At 41.2% G+C, this 16,519-nt stretch overlaps 1 protein-coding gene across 6 annotated transcripts; it reads left to right on the top strand.

Moving 5' to 3' along the window:
• Positions 1-7,193: 7,193 nt before the first annotated feature.
• LOC121598751 (sodium channel protein Nach-like) lies at positions 7,194-16,237 on the top strand. 6 transcript variants are annotated; one of them, XM_041926023.1, is made up of 7 exons: positions 7,194-13,171; positions 13,651-14,117; positions 14,204-14,639; positions 14,710-15,055; positions 15,138-15,252; positions 15,331-15,440; positions 15,680-16,237. In XM_041926023.1, exons 2-7 carry the CDS (start codon positions 13,687-13,689, stop codon positions 15,847-15,849), a joined length of 1,608 nt encoding a protein of 535 aa, XP_041781957.1. In that variant the 5' UTR covers positions 7,194-13,171; positions 13,651-13,686; the 3' UTR covers positions 15,850-16,237. The 6 variants fall into 6 exon arrangements, 4 of the variants coding, with proteins under 4 accessions (XP_041781957.1, XP_041781955.1, XP_041781956.1 ...); XM_041926021.1 differs by having other exon boundaries at positions 13,570-14,117; XM_041926022.1 differs by having other exon boundaries at positions 7,194-13,452.
• The last annotated feature ends 282 nt before the right edge of the window (positions 16,238-16,519 follow it).

Raw genomic sequence — 16,519 nt, 5'->3', positions numbered from 1 at the left:
CAATAATCTTCCTCCGTATGCTGCGCGGTGCCGTCTTCTAGGCCTTGAACCTCTTTCGGTTAGAAGACGCAATGCACAGTGCTCTTTCATCGCTGGATTGCTAAATGGCTCTATCGACTCATCGCCTTTGTTGCATCGAGTCGATATCTATGCACCATCCCGAACACTTAGGTCTAGAGAAACTCTACGGCTCGCTCAACCCCGTTCCAGTGCTGGTCGGTCTGACCCTATGTTCCGCATGTCGGCTGTCTTCAACACTGTCTCGGATTGCTTCGACTTCGATATCTCAACTCAGTGCTTCAAGGAACGTCTCCGGCTTTTGCCGTGGCCGCAGTGAATTGCGATGTAAATCTTATTTTTGCTATGTATTTTTTTTTTTTTCTCAATTGAACTGTTACATCTTAATTAGGCCATACGGCCCGTTGAAGATTAAATAAATAATAATAATAATAATAATAATATCTTAAACATAATTTATAGACTTACTGTCAATTACTATGCTAATTTGTAAAGTATATAAATATATATCAATCCCTATATTAATTAAGTCAACCGTGCGCTCCCTCATACTTCATTCGATTGCACTATACAACATAACACATTACGCAAAAGCACGATTGAAAATAGCATCCCACATTGTTGCAAACCTGTTTGCAAAACTATTCCATCATTGAAAAACAAAACAAACCTGGTTAGAAGCCCTTATTTGGGTGATTGGTGTGATCTGCTACCAACTGTGATAACAAGGGTCATGGTGTCCTTCTGGGAGACAACATCTGCCAGCATTGCCAGCGTATGTATTGACCAATATCGCATGGAGTCGATTCCTAGATTCCTGTTGTTGCGTTCAATAATAAATTGGGTTTTCTGCCATGCGGCTGCGATTGTGCTTCTTGAATGTGGCTCGGCCAAATAAAACGCTCCCAAACAAAGCGCCACGCGTATAGCAGATGCTTTAACATGCCCCACGGTAACATGTCAGCCCGGGTCGATCACGTGTTTGGAACCATTTGTTACCGGTCATTGCTGCCTACAGATTATCGGTGATTTCCGTCTCGGAAGAACATGTTTTCGAATGTGCTACGTTTTTTTTTCTTCCCTCTGCGTCGCTGTCACAGAACTAAACGACTATGCTTAATTGTCCTCAAAGTGCTTCGAAAACTATTAATCATTCCAAAACGGTCAAATATAAAGCTATTATGTCTTTGGTTTACCACCATTCTTGCTAATGGTCGAGGGAATATTGTTCTAAAACGACCCTAAAACTGGTCAGCCTTTCCAGGACAAGTCGCAAGAAACAGCCCTAAAAACTGTTTTAGCAAACAAATTGAGAATAACAGGTAAACAATATACGGTGTTTTGATGAGAGAAAGTCTTTCTATTTAAAACATATCTCTTTAAAACAGATTGATCAGCAAAGTTGATTTGTGTAGTCGTTATAATGCAGCTTGTATTGGAATTTTGCTTCAAAAATTAGTTATTTAATCGAATTCATTAATCCGAAAATGTAAGAGTTTCCTGAAATTGAAATCAAATGATATTGTTTTAGGCTTGAAAAAAATAATGTTCACTATATAAATATGTTCTCTGTACATTTTAAGTTGCGGACAAGCATCCGTGCTGGTTCGTTACCTTCCCTTACATTTGCTCCTTCCTCTACTGTACACTTTCGCAGCAAACAAATCACGTTTCATGCAGTCCCAGTACCAGTCTTTCCCGAATGTCAAACATTAATCAACGCGGCGTAAAACTAAATTTGGGTATTTCTTTACCATTCGCAATTATGCTTCAAAGATTTGCGAGCACGCATTACCCCCGAGGGTTTAGGATTGGTTGGTCAAATATTTGTTCGTTACATACATTTACCAATTCTCTTCCCTCACATTTAGCAGCGGTCAGTAGGGGAAGAATTAAATTCGCAAGAACCCAAGCATTGCCGAGGACCTGCGAGAACGATAAGTTTCGACCATGCTCTATTGCCCCGTCGAAAACGTCGGAAAATGAGAAATGGATCCATGCTTTCAAATAAATGGAACCACGGGTAAAAACATTGCAGAGATATCCGAAACCCCTAACCGCAGCTTGGGACCGGGCGGAGAAGACGCAGCACGGGGAGCATATTTATGCCATCGTAACACAAAAATTCAGATGAGAATACGACGACGATCCAAGCATAATCCAAGCAAGACGAAAGCGTGAAAACGACCCTTGCACGAAGTGGGGGAAGAAAAAATGACGCCAAATTCCCTCCGGGTCAATCTGGAATCTTGGGCCAACGGTTTAGCTTTCAGCTGTCCATTTTATGAATATCGCTCGTAAAAATGAACCAAACGCCGTAAAGAACCTTAGTAAAATAAAGCTTCCGCATCCGCCCGCAGCGAGGAGCCACACACCCGGGCCATTACAGCCCAAAAGCGAAAAAAGCTCGGCAATATCCTGTCCGAGTGTACTGTTTCCACATGGCGCCAGTATTTGGCCACGCCATGGAGCGGCAGAACTAAAGATAACGTTGATAGGTTTAATGAGGTTACATAAATTTTATCAGATTGAAGGATCGATAAACGTGACTTCCTTCGTTAGCACCTCCATTGAGTGTGGTTCTGGGGCAAGAGGGTTCACCTGGGACCCGAATCGTAATCCTTATGCGGTATCAGTAAAAGAGCGCGGACGGCCGAGATTTTTGCACACTGTAGCCAACTGTTATGCCTTGAATTAAGAAATCCCTTTTTTTACTTTGATGTCACCTCCAAAGCCTCTGAAACATAAAAGCTCTAAAATGTTTATTGTAAGGTTGTTAGATAATTCACAAAGAGCTGCTATCCATTGTTCTACTAGTATTGAGTACAAGGAGGAAATGCCTTACAAATAGGAAGGAATTAAACATTAAGATAAGGCTAGGAGCAGTATAACGGGATGAAAAAAATGCATTTTGCTCCAGGTTCCTACAAAATATTATAAACAATGTTCTTTGACAACTTTGAATAATAGTTTTAAATATGCTACAAAGTAAATTTTTATCTCTACTTTAACCAAATATCATTACACATTCACATTATGGCTTCAAAAAACTCAAGGTCAATATTTCTCGCTGTTCTTAAAAGCTTACTTACAGACGCCCAACACCATTTCCGATTAGCTACGGGTAAATTTTCCTTTTTTGTTAGCTCTACCCACTGTTGTAGAATTATCACATAAAACATCGCTTTCAATTTCCCATTGCACCTACCCCCGATGGCACCGATGGCCGAAACCTCAAATCGAAGCTGAAAATAATTTCCTTCATCGGCAATAAAATAGAAAGTATGTGTCGCCTGTTGCAAATACCGTCCCGGTTGGTCCCGGCAGCCGGAAAGACATCTACCGCATCCGCATTCCCATAATGTCCCACCGCGACCGCAATATTACGAACATTTATTACAGGCAATGCGCATATCCGGAGCGAAGAGCGGAAGCCAACCTGTTCCACTTTGCTTACTTCCACGGGTAACCAATTTCATGGCTGCGGCCAGATCGGGTACCCATCATGACCAGTATGAACTGAAGCTGCAATCGAATGTGGCAATAGCATTTTATTTCCATTTTCTAATAAAGCATTCCATCCGGTGCCAGGCAAGCGCCTTTGTGCAGGCTGCAATGTTTTTCCGCTTTTAAAATGTAATATAAGGGGGGGGGGGGGGTTGAACACCGGGTGTTGTATGTAAATTTTTGAGAAAAAAGAAAGTATAATATAATAGCGTTGAGCTTTCCAAGAATTTAGGTGCTTTTTCCATGTTTATTGAAAACATGCAGCTTTGCACTAATAATATAGTTGTTTTCCATCGTTCGAACAAATAGAATTTTTGATATATTATTGTATTTCATCATTCAAATAAACACAATATGCGCCTATAATCGACAAGTTCGGGTAATTGCGTAATGCACGTACAACTCGCGAATACTTACACATACACTAACATGTAAAACTTGTGTATAAATTAAGCTTTATTTACCATATGTTTTGCTTACATTGTTATTTTACACATCTTTATTATCCAACATATTTTTTATCATTAAAAGTTATGGTCGCATGGCGTTGCACAAGTTGTTATGGTTTAGTAAATTGTTTTACATTAAACATTGCTTCACTTTCGCTATTTGCTACACAAATTGCTAAACTACAATCTTTTCAGCTCAATTCAAACATATAGTTAATGGAACTATACGTAGATACACTTCTTTTCATAGTGCTGCCAATAAAACTACTCAGTTTTGCCTCTAAAACATGTTTGGGCATGGACGTTCATAGAAAGCTTAGTTCGTAAAAGGTTTGCAGCTATAACGAGCATTTCGACTTAATTATTGTATCATTAATTATTGTAATGTCGCTTTCATCTTTCGGCCAATCTGACGTATTTGAACCACTTATATTAATAGACATGGACTATATGATCAATAAAGGTACAAAATTTAGAAAAAGAGAAATATTTTAAAGCACATTATGATATGTTTTCTTTGATATTTTTTATATTTAATTAAAATAGCAATGTGACCGTTAGGGATTGTGTTTTCATGGGATGGAGTGAGCATGGTATTGACGACAATTTACGACTGATACCTATAATAACAATTTACGACTGATACCTATAATAACAATTTACGACTGATACCTATAATAAAATCCATGACGATAATGGAACTGACTTCACTTTTAAGTGTTCGGAATGCGTTCAACAATAACAATATATAAATGTTCTGTTCGTTATCTAATGTGTATTGTAAACAAATTTTGACTCGAGAGGGCTTCATAGTCCATCGATTAATAAACTAAACTAAACTAAACTAAATAAAACTAAACTGTGTGAACTCCTTGATATATCTATTCAAAATGCGGGATTTGAAAATACAGGGAAAAAAGGGACCGTAAACAGCCCCGTATCTCGAATTTCTGCGTAAGTCGAATTTTACGAGCCGCGAGTTTCCAGCCAAAATATGACTAATTTTCGTGTAGTTTTGCAACACGTGATAGGTTTTAGCCAAAAAATTATTTATTTGATATTTGATATTTCTGACCGTTTATTTAAATTTTAAGCCTTCTAAAAAGAATCATAAAATTTGATCAAAAGGGAATATATTTCACATTTCACAATTGATGTGTCAAATCAGTACAATTTGCTCAAAGAACTTTTAAATTTATAAAACCGTGTATCTTTGAATCTGCGTGTAAGAGCTACCGTGTATCTCGGGGACAACCATTAATTCATGTTGCAACAGGATAATAACTCGAAATTGTTTTCGACTCGTGTCGAACGAACGAATTGCAATTGATCATCAGTTCAAGTTTTGCTACTAAGCGTTTTAATTTCTTTACGTCTTACAAATCCTCGCTGGAGTTCTACCAATAATGTCGATATCATCTTAGAAGCCAATAAACTGGCGAGACCGGTGGCAGTGTGCGCATTGATTAGCGTTGATCCTCGAATCGGACCATCGAACGATTCCGTCTGCATACTTGATGGTCGCAGTTGTCTCTGAAAGCTTATGGTAATCTTCCATTAAGAGGACTTCCATAAACTCGTATAATATTAATAATATAAGCCGTATAATATACATTTAGTGGAAGATAGGTACAGATGGACACCTTAAGGAAAATATTGAAAATTGGGACAAGATGGACACTTGTAGAAAATGTTGAAAATTGAAGAGGTTTATAGTATTTTAACATATCCTTTTGCTTTCCACGTGTGGTATGTATTGAGATAGTCACGGTCGCCATGTGGAATGTTCGATTTTGGGGCGGTTGCCATGTAATAACTTTGAACTCGCGTTGGCCAAGGTGGATTTTAAACATCGTTAAGGTATGCTGAGGTATACTGTTTCAAAGCGGACTTTCAACACTTGATCGTCCATGCGATCATAGAAACCCAGAAGGGGTTTCTCTTATTGGAAACGTTGAAGTTTAGTAGCCTTACCTTGGGAAGGGGAACATAACTAAACTCTTTAAACGAGAAGTCTATAGATGTTAGATGGACATAGTCCAACTCCTGACAGCCGGAACGAATCTGACCTGCCGTTATTGGAGTTAGTTTTATTTATACTCAAAAGAAGTTAAGGGTTTCGCACAATTGGTTTCCGGGTTGTATGTTGGAAAGATATTGTTTTTACTAAAACACAATGGTTCTTGTCAATAAGTTCCTGTTTTGGGATTAATGCTTATACTGTTCCTGCTTTGGATTATAATGCATAAACTCTTCCTGCTTATATTGTACGTTTCGGTTGGTTCTGATAAGTATGTCACAATTGTTTTTATGCGTTGTTAAGGTATGATCTGATTTTCTGAGTGTGTGAATCAATAATGAATGTATTGCAATGGTGTGATTTGGCTTTCCAAAGTGTGTTACAATGTGTCTATAGCTGATAGTGTATATTATAATAAGTTCTGTAAAGCGTATCAAGCTCGCTCCGGTGGGCTGGCCATGTTGTACGCATGGAAACGGACGACCCAGCCCGTAAAGTCTTTTTAGGCCGTCCACAAGGACAGAGGAGGCGTGGTAGGCCCAAATTTAGGTGGCAAGATGGCGTGGAGGCGTCCGCCATTAAGGCCGGGATAACGGACTGACAGACGAAGGCGCGAGACCGTAAGCGGTTTAGGATACTCCTGAGGCAGACCAAGACCGCAAAGCGGTTGTAGCGCCAGATAAGTAAGTAAGTAAATATGTATTGCAGATATGCTACACACATCCTGATACGTACACAAACCAACTCTTGGCCAATTGCTACGACGGCTCATTCAGCCGTGAATTTAGGAATTGTAAGCGCCGCTTCTAACACATCACAGAATACAGAATTTAAAGCATTATCACGAGACCATATCGATCCTGGAATCGATCATGAACCCATACCGATCCTGGAACTGATCATAAACCCATATCGGTCCTGGAACCTATCATGAACCTATGAACCTAGGAACTGATGCTGAATAATTGATGCTGACCGGTATGAGGTCCTGAAATCCCCATTTTATCCTGGCTAAATTTTGCAGTTCGTATCGCCTTTCTTAGATTTGCATGAGAGCTTTTCCTATGCAATTTTCATTTACATTTTAGCAACTTCCTACAGTTCTAGGATGAATAATCGTTTGCTTTTCCAGACAATACAAGTTTAATAATGACATTTTAAATAATCTTTGTTTTTCATACGCTAATAATTAGACTGTTTGGCGTCATATATTTTGAATTTTTGTTCATTGGGTGACTGCAGGCAACTGACAGCTGTCAATGTAGCATGTGGCTTTTGACAGCTCCCGTTTTTCCGGCATCGCTCTCTCTCTGCTGGATCGTAAAACGAAGTGGTTTTTAGCAACACAACGTAGGGAAGAATTTTATGTGAAATACCGTTCTAATAAAGATGAGCCTTGAATTAAAACATGGTGCTTGGTGACCAGGATGTTTCTGATGTGATTTAACACAAAGGCAAGTAAAGAACAAGGTATAATCATACGATTCATTAGCGAGAGCAAAGCTTGTGCTGCGGCGTGCCACATTACCTGAGAAAGGGCTACAGACAAACCTGCTCAACGCGTGCGTTTTGGATAATTAAACGATTTCTAGGAGTGGTAGTGTTTTACGATCGAGTTTAATCTTTTAAATAATTGATTGGCTACCTAATTTCGGGAAAAGAAGTTCTCGTAACATTTCGTTTAATACAAAAGCAGAATATGTCGAAAGCAGTCTCGGAAGAAGAAGAAGATTTTCAGGGCTATGCTGAAACTTCTATAGAAGAAACAGTAATCAATCGTGAAGAAATGGCACAGCTTGCTTGTGAAATGGGAATAAATGACAAAGCACACACACAGCTTACCAGCAAAAAGGCACAGAGAGACGCCATATTGCGTTCCATCGAGCGAATTGAAAATTTTGCTAACAAAGCAATTGGCATTGAATCTGGTGCAGCAATGACGCGGCTTGATCGCTTAGAAAAATGCTGGGAAGAATTTAAGATGGTTGCAAATGAGCTGCGAATGATAGACGATGAATGCAATGCTGATGAAAATGAAAATTTATTGGATGAAGTGGATGAAAATTGCATGCAAATAGCAGATCTTTTAAGAAAGAAGATGATCGTACCTCTCGCTCCAACATTACAAGTGAAAGAAAGCGCAAGTGACATTCAAGACAATGCTGAAGAACCAAGCTCCTTTATAAAATTGCCAAACTTGTCCCTTCCTGTTTTCGCAGGAAACTATGATGAATGGCTTCCTTTTCGAGACATGTTTGAAGCAAACATTCATAATAATGCAAAGCTGGCTCCAGTGCACAAGATATCATATTTAAAGCAATCGCTAAAAGGAGAAGCAGCAAGTTTGGTTAATTCCTTTCCGTCAACAGGAGCAAGTTATGCTCCGGCTTGGAACGCACTCATTGAGAGATACTCAAATGAATATATATTGAAAAAGCGCTACATTAATTCGTTGTTACAATATCCCACGCTAAATTCATCGAGCCAAAAGGAAATTCACGCGCTAGTAGATACCTTCGAGCGTAATATCAAACTTTTAAAGCAGCTTGGAGAAAAAACCGATGAATGGGGCATGTTGATCATTCAAATAATGCTTACCAAATTGGATGAAAAAACGCATCATGATTGGGAAAAACACGCTGAAAAAAGTAAAAGCCATAGCATTGATGAGCTGGTAAAGTTCCTTCATACCCAATCTCGAGTGTTAGATGCCGTCACAGAAGATCGAATTCCAATCGGTAAACAGAAAAAGACAATGGAACGTCATTTGGCCATGAACGTAGCATCTAAGATACAGAAATGTGCAAAATGCGGTGAGCAGCATCATCTTCATGCCTGTAGAACATTTCAGAATATGTCGCTAGAAGAAAAGTACCAATTTATTACAGAAAAGAGATTATGCCGAAACTGTTTGCATCCCGGGCACGTTTCCTTGACCTGCCGGATGAGATTTAGATGTGCGAAGTGTCACAAAAAACATCACGTTCTTTTACATAGAGATCAAACGAATATAGCACTGCCGGAACAAATGGCAAACTTGAACGTTACCGACACAAACATTGCAACGCCATCGATTAATGCAGCAACTTCATCAGCTCAAAATCATGTATTTCTATCTACGGCGCTTGTAATGGTCAGAAATTTGTCCGGAAAATGGAAACTAGCAAGAGCTTTGCTTGATAACGGAGCTCAAGTTAATATTATGTCTGAAGCTCTTTGTCGAATGTTGCAATTGACTGGTAAGGGTCGCGGTCAGGAATTGATAGGAGTAGGCAAATGTACCGTTCTGACGGCTAAAACCGTTGAGGCAGAAATAGCGTCACGAAACTTAAGCTACAGGCGACGAATGAATTTTTCGGTTCTGCCCAAGATAACAGGCTATCAACCTGAGCGTATTGACACTGCATTTCTAGAAACAGAATTTGAATTAGCCGATCCGGACATAGGCAATGGAAATCAAATCGATCTCTTACTTGGTTCTGAATTTTATCATGAGTTTTTGCAGCCAAGAAACAATGGTGCAGTGATGATTCGCAATCCGTTAAGAGGGTTGCCAGCATTTATTGATTCAGTTTTTGGTTGGTTAGCGACAGGAAAAGGCCAAAGAGAAGATCCAAACTCTCACAGTGTTCCACAGTCCATCATGCATGTGGGTGTTAGTTCTTCGCTTGATGACCTGATAGCGAAATTTTGGGAATTAGAGCAAATTCCGGAAGCGATAAAATGGACACTAGAGGAACAAGAGTGTGAAGCTAAATTTCAGCAACAATATCAACGTGATCATACAGGCAGATACGTAGTGAAATTACCATACAAATTATCTGGTCGTAGCTTGGGTGAATCCAAATCTTCTGCACTAAAACGATTTCACCATCTAGAGTGTCGTTTTGACCGAGACTCCAAGTTGAAAGAAATGTATTCGGCAGTGATTGATGAGTATATACTTCGAGGTTATCTGAAGAAAGTATCCAGCACATCCGAGGTTCGGATGGAATGTTTCCTACCTCATCACCCTGTATTGAAAGAGTCGAGCACTAGCACAAAGATTCGACCGGTTTTTGATGGATCGGCAAAGACATCAAGCGGCTACTCTTTAAATGATGTTCTGTTGAAGGGACCGGTTATTCAAGAAACATTATTAAATCTTTTGCTACAGTTTCGCCTACAGCCAATTGCCATGACGGCTGATATCGAAAAAATGTATTTACAAGTAATGGTCCACCCAGATGATAGACCGATGCAAAGAATTTTGTGGAGGAGTGATCCCACAAAACCAATAGAAATATTAGAACTTCAGCGAGTCACCTTTGGGCTATCACCTTCATCATTTCTAGCCACTCGCGTGTTGCATCAGCTTGCTCATGATGAAGGAGACAACTTTCCAATGGCAAAGGAAGCACTCTTAAACCATTTCTATGTGGACGATTACATTGGAGGTGCTAATACGGAAGAGGAAGCTGCCGAGCTTTACAAACAGCTAGTAGCATTGCTTAGCAAAGGAGGTTTTAGTTTGCAGAAGTGGAGTACAAATTCGGAAAGGTTGTTGGAGAGCATCCCACCCAAAGACCGTGCTTCAAAGACCGAAGTGAATTTCATATCTGATGATCCAGTCAAAACCCTAGGTGTTGTATGGCTACCAGCATCAGACCATCTGTATGTTCAAGCGAATACGAATGAATTTGTCGAGCCTCTAACGAAAAGAAAGGTATACTCGATGATTGCCAGGTTATTTGATCCTATTGGTTTGGTGGCTCCAATTGTTTCCTGGGCGAAGATAAAGATGCAGAAGTTATGGCTCGCCTCTCTTAATTGGGACGATACATTACCAACTGAACTAATGAATGAATGGAAAGAGTTTCATTCCAATCTTCCTTTACTGTCAGAGTTGAAAATACCCAGATACGTTTGTCTGACAGAACCTACATCAATTCAGCTTCACTGCTTCGCCGATGCTTCTGAAGCGGCATACGGTGCTGTCTTGTATCTGAGATCCGAAGATGCGAATGGACAGCGAAAGGTAGAAATTTTGGCTGCTAAATCGAGACCAGCGCCATTAAAGAGAGTAAGCTTAGCCAGACTAGAGTTGTGTGCAGCAGTGATTGCTATCAGGCTATGGCTTCATGTTAGTACGGCGTTGAAATTGAATAATATTGAATCCTTTATGTGGAGCGATTCAACTGTGGTCTTACATTGGTTGAAATCTCCATCGCACACATGGGCAACTTATGTGGCAAATCGTGTTTCGCTAATACAAGACACAGGCAAAGGGTGTAGATGGCTGCATGTTAAAGGAAAGGAAAATCCGGCGGATTTGGTTTCAAGGGGAGTTCTTCCCATGCAGTTATTGACATCCACATTATGGTTTCATGGTCCTGCTTGGCTAAGATCATCACAAGAGGAGTGGAGAGGAAATAATTTGTTGGAGGTGCCTTCTGAGGAAATATTGGAGCGAAAGAAGTTAACCGTTGCTACAGCATCCCTTGAATCTGTAGATTGGTTAAAGCGGTTCTCTTGCTACTGGCGGGTGTTAAAATTCACCGCTTATTATCTACGTTGGAAAACGTTTAAAAGAGAAGAGAGCCCAGGAGAAAAAACATTTCTTTCTGCCAACGAGTTGAAGAATGCGAAAGAGATGATTGTACGAATGCTGCAAAACGCATATTTTCCGCAAGAGGTACGAGAGTTGTCGTCTGGAAAATGCGTATCTACGAATTCACGATTGAAATCTCTTCAACCGTACATCGATACCGATGGTTTACTGCGCGTTGGTGGCCGTCTGCGTCAAACGCTTATTCCACACTGCAGTAAGCATCCTATAATTCTGCCAGGCAACAATCACTTTGCTAAACTAATCGGGGAAACGTATCATAAAAGAACACTGCATGGAGGACCTCGTATTACTTTGGCGGAGATGAGGAAAGAGTATTGGGTGATCAACGGACGCCGTGTTGTAAATTCCGTTTGCAAAGGATGCGTAAAGTGCTTGAGGGCGGATCCCAAGCCAACTATTCAGCCAGTCGGACAACTTCCGTTGTCTCGTGCTACACCCTCACGCCCATTCTCCGTAGTAGGTGTAGATTATTGCGGGCCCTTTTATCTAAAACCTGTACATCGTAGGGCAGCTGCACAGAAATCTTACGTAGCAGTATTTGTCTGCTTTGCAGTGAAAGCGGTTCATTTGGAACTAGTTGAAGATCTATCCACACCGGCTTTCCTAGCGGCTTTTCGTCGATTCGTCTCTCGCAGAGGTCTCCCTGCAAAGGTTTATTCCGATAATGGACTTAATTTCCGCGGCGCTAATAGTGAGCTTGTTGAATTGTATCGCCTGCTGAACGATTCCCGCCATATAGAGGCAGTGCATGGAGCGTCTGCCATGAATAACATTGAGTGGCATTTCATACCTCCACGGGCACCCAATTTTGGAGGCTTGTGGGAAGCGGCGGTCAAGTCGTCCAAACGTACTCTGCGAAAACTATTACGCCAACAACGTTTATCGTTTGTTGAAATGACGACCGTGTTGGTGCAGATTGAGGGACAAATGAATAGCCGCCCATTGACACCATTATCAGAGGACCCTGCAGAATTGGATGCTTTAACACCGGGTCACTTCCTCATTGGGACAGCATTGTTGGCCCTTCCTGACAACGATTTTTTGGACGTTCCTGAAAATCGAGTCCGCAAATACCAATTGCTACAACAACTTGTCCAACGTCATTGGAAGCGATGGAAAACGGAGTACTTGTGTGAGCTGCATAATAACAATCAACGGGTTCCCGCCCCTCAACGCGTAGCTGTTGGGCAGATGGTTATTCTGAAGGAGGACAACGTTACCCCGTGTGAGTGGCCGCTAGCTAGGATCGTTGAAGTCCATCCGGGGTTGGATGGGGTAGTTCGTGTGGTGACTCTTCGTACGTCACAAGGATTGTTTAAAAGACCAGTGTCGCGTATATGTTTATTGCCATTTGAAAGATAGGAGAAGTGTAAAGAAATGTAAATTTTTTGGAAAATTTAGGTGGCCGTGATGTTTGGCGTCATATATTTTGAATTTTTGTTCATTGGGTGACTGCAGGCAACTGACAGCTGTCAATGTAGCATGTGGCTTTTGACAGCTCCCGTTTTTCCGGCATCGCTCTCTCTCTGCTGGATCGTAAAACGAAGTGGTTTTTAGCAACACAACGTAGGGAAGAATTTTATGTGAAATACCGTTCTAATAAAGATGAGCCTTGAATTAAAACATAGACAGCTTTTAATTTACGATAAAAAAAAATCTTTTCAGGGAGACTTTTAAATTCAATAGCAATCACTTAAAACCCTTATAATCGATCAACGGACTGCTCCCGGCTCGTCTTAGTCCTTAGATGTGTATGCGGAGTAGATGTGTACGCTCTAATTTATGAATAAATTTAGAGCTTTTTGTGCTTGTTTTGGTTTTATGAGCCTATTATAATTATAGTACTGGTGGGTAGAGGCTGTAAGAGCTCGCCAACAATTACACCGTTCATTCAATAATGCAATCATACACTCGTGTTCTGCTAAACCATTGTTTAATTATTCATGCATTCACCTTCCCCGTAGTACATGGTTCATAAAGAAGAGTTTTTTTCTCTGAAAGTATACAGTAATAATGTGATCCGTCATGAAACCTACACCGCACAGTACCGTTTCTTAGCCGCACGCGAGTACATTGCAATCATGAACATTTCACCTGCGCCGGGAATATTTCAACCCAAGCCGGTTCGTGTTTCCCAGCTACCGCGCTATCGAAACCGCCAACAAAACAGAACAACCTTCGGCAAAGCCAAGGGAATTGGTAAACTCGTGTGGGATGCTGTACGCGATACGTTCTACGACTTTGCGTCCATGTCCAAAATCCATGGCATGTACTATCTGCAGCGACAGGTTACAACCGGATTCGTGCGACTGCTTTGGATCGCCATCATAGTAGCCTTCTTCGTCTTCGGCATCGTACTGATCTACCTGCTGTGGCAGAAGTTTGTCGATTCGCCGACGCGTATGACGATTGCGTCCGAGATGAAGATTGTACAAGTTCCCTTTCCCGGCATAACCCTGTGCCATCCACAGAGTGTGGTCGACTATAAGGCGGAACGATTCGTAGAAAAGATGTGAGGAGGAGTGAAGCTGCTCGGAAAATGTGACACAGGAGGGCTAATTCTATACTTGCTGACTTAATGTTTCTCCGCACATCTAGCAAACTGCCTCTCGGTGCGACGAAAGAATCCGTGATCAAAAATTTACCTTCGCTGGGCTATTTCACCGAGCATCAGTGGACCTTTCCCAGGCCGCAAGACTTGCGGATGATTGACAACGTGCTGCAGCTGAACAACTACACCATCGAGCAGGCCATCGATGAGCTGGGCATGATTTGTGAGGATTTCATACTGGTGTGCTACTGGGCGGGCAAGCAGTTCCCCTGCTTTGCCAAACACGCATTCCTCGGGTGGATAGGTTCCACGAGCCATTACGGTGCGTGCTGCTCCTTCAACTATCACCCAAACGTGCGCGGAAACAAGGACCCGTTCGTCGTCAATACGTACGGCATGCACGGGGGCCTGAGCGTCATCGGCACCGGCTACCCGCAGGCATCGGACGGCAAATCAGGGGCACTCTACTCGGAAGGCTTTATGGTGAGCGTCACGATTGCTGCCCGTGATTCAATTACTCTAATCTAATCAACTAAATACCAACAAAAACTAGCTCATGATACACCATCCACACGATTTCGCCGTCGAGGCGTCTCCACTTACCTTGATACGCTTGGGTAAGGAGACGTTCGTTAATGTTCTACCGACGGACTCGCGCTGCTCGGAGCAGGTCCTAGCACTACCCCAAAGCCAGCGAGATTGTATCGTCGGGAGCGACTTCAGTCCGCCGATCGAAAGGTACCGCCAGCCAGCATGCACGCTCGAATGCTTGCGGAACGAGGTGCACCGAAAGTGCGGATGCCATCCGTTCCATCTGCCCCGACCGATGGTCGGTCGTAATGGACAGGGCATTAGAAACTGCACTGTCTACGATTCAATGTGTTTTGTAGAAAATTACTGTAAGTTTATGCGAACAACAAACCACCAAAATCAACTTTAAACAGCTAGGTAATACTGTTTTTCCTTTTTACTCACGACAAGATATGTTTAAAAGATTGCAATGCAATTGCTTACCGTCGTGCAGTGATGTAACGTACAAAACGGCCTCGATTGTTTCCAACTTTTCTGCCTACAACTTTTCGATTAATCCGTTTTAGTGAGTACTTGGCCGTGAAATATGCGATGCAGCGCCGCATCATTGAACGTTTGTGGTTTTTCTTTCTCTCAATTCTAGTAAAGAAACGAATCTCACTGATTTTGAGTTCATTTTCCACATCTTTATGAGCAATCAGGCCGTGGCAGCCAACAGAAGAATTGTCGTTGTGTCGTGGATTTCGCTTCTGTGTAAGTATTAAGCATTGGCAACGATTTTGGAATCCATTTCGAGCACCTTCAGACCCACACGGATGGCAAAACATCTTACAAACTAAAACAACAACAGCAGTAAAATTGAGCGTCCGAATATGGGGTCTGTATGGCTACTACGATCGGATGCAACACTCGCTGCCGTTATCTGAAGTATACCATCCCAGGTTGAGAAGCATGTTGACTGTATTTGTGTGTATTTTTTTTTCTTTCTGCAGCCAATCTTGGTGGAGCATTCAGCTTGTGTCTTGGCATTAGCGTTCTCTCATTGTTTGAAGTGTTGTTTTTCTCTATTTTTCGTTTGAGAAAAATGTATCACAAACTAAAGCAGCGCCAGGAGCAGCAGATCAAGCTTGTTGCTCCCTTCGCACGGTTGCAGAAATTTTGAACGCAGGGTTTTTTGTAACGGTCTTAATACAATGTATTGTTTGTTTGTTTGTTATTTTGCAAATAATGATTCAACAGTTTTTATTTATATTTAGATTGTACTGGTATTAACGTTTATTTTGTGTTGTTACAATTTTCGTTTTGGTAAGAAACTTTACCAGCAAAATTCTTGCATCGCATCAATGCCACTAATTTCACACTACACACTTTATATGATGAGGTAGAGTATTTATCATTGCATATCGATTAACAATTCTTCTTGCTTGGAAAGAAACACAAACGAACATGATTTGTAGTGATTGTTGTGTGGTGTTGTAATTTTTATTGTTGAATAATTTGTTTTACGTCTGTCAAATAACTACATGCTTTCACGTCACTAACAAACTAGTTTAAAAAAAATATAATCTTAAACTAAACGATCGATTTCCGGTACGGAAGTTTAAGCTGTGAAAATCAAAACAAGGGCCAGTGATGTGTACAACGGCTAGCTAGAATATCTTCGGCAGTTGCAAGCTCTCTGACCTTTTCCATGGACATCAGCTATCAAACACATCCCCCTAAGGGTTTTTTTTTTAATTTTGTGCTGCAAGGTGCACCAACATGTTTTTATTATCGTCCATTTGGTTCAGTTTCGATTTCCAATGTGTAGGGGTTTATTTTTTTGCAAATAA

Source organism: Anopheles merus, chromosome 3L (assembly GCF_017562075.2).
Source record: "Anopheles merus strain MAF chromosome 3L, AmerM5.1, whole genome shotgun sequence".
Taxonomy (NCBI): Eukaryota; Metazoa; Arthropoda; class Insecta; order Diptera; family Culicidae; genus Anopheles; species Anopheles merus.
The sequence above is the reverse complement of the archived record's forward strand: the minus strand, read 5'-3'. Positions and strand labels throughout refer to the sequence as shown.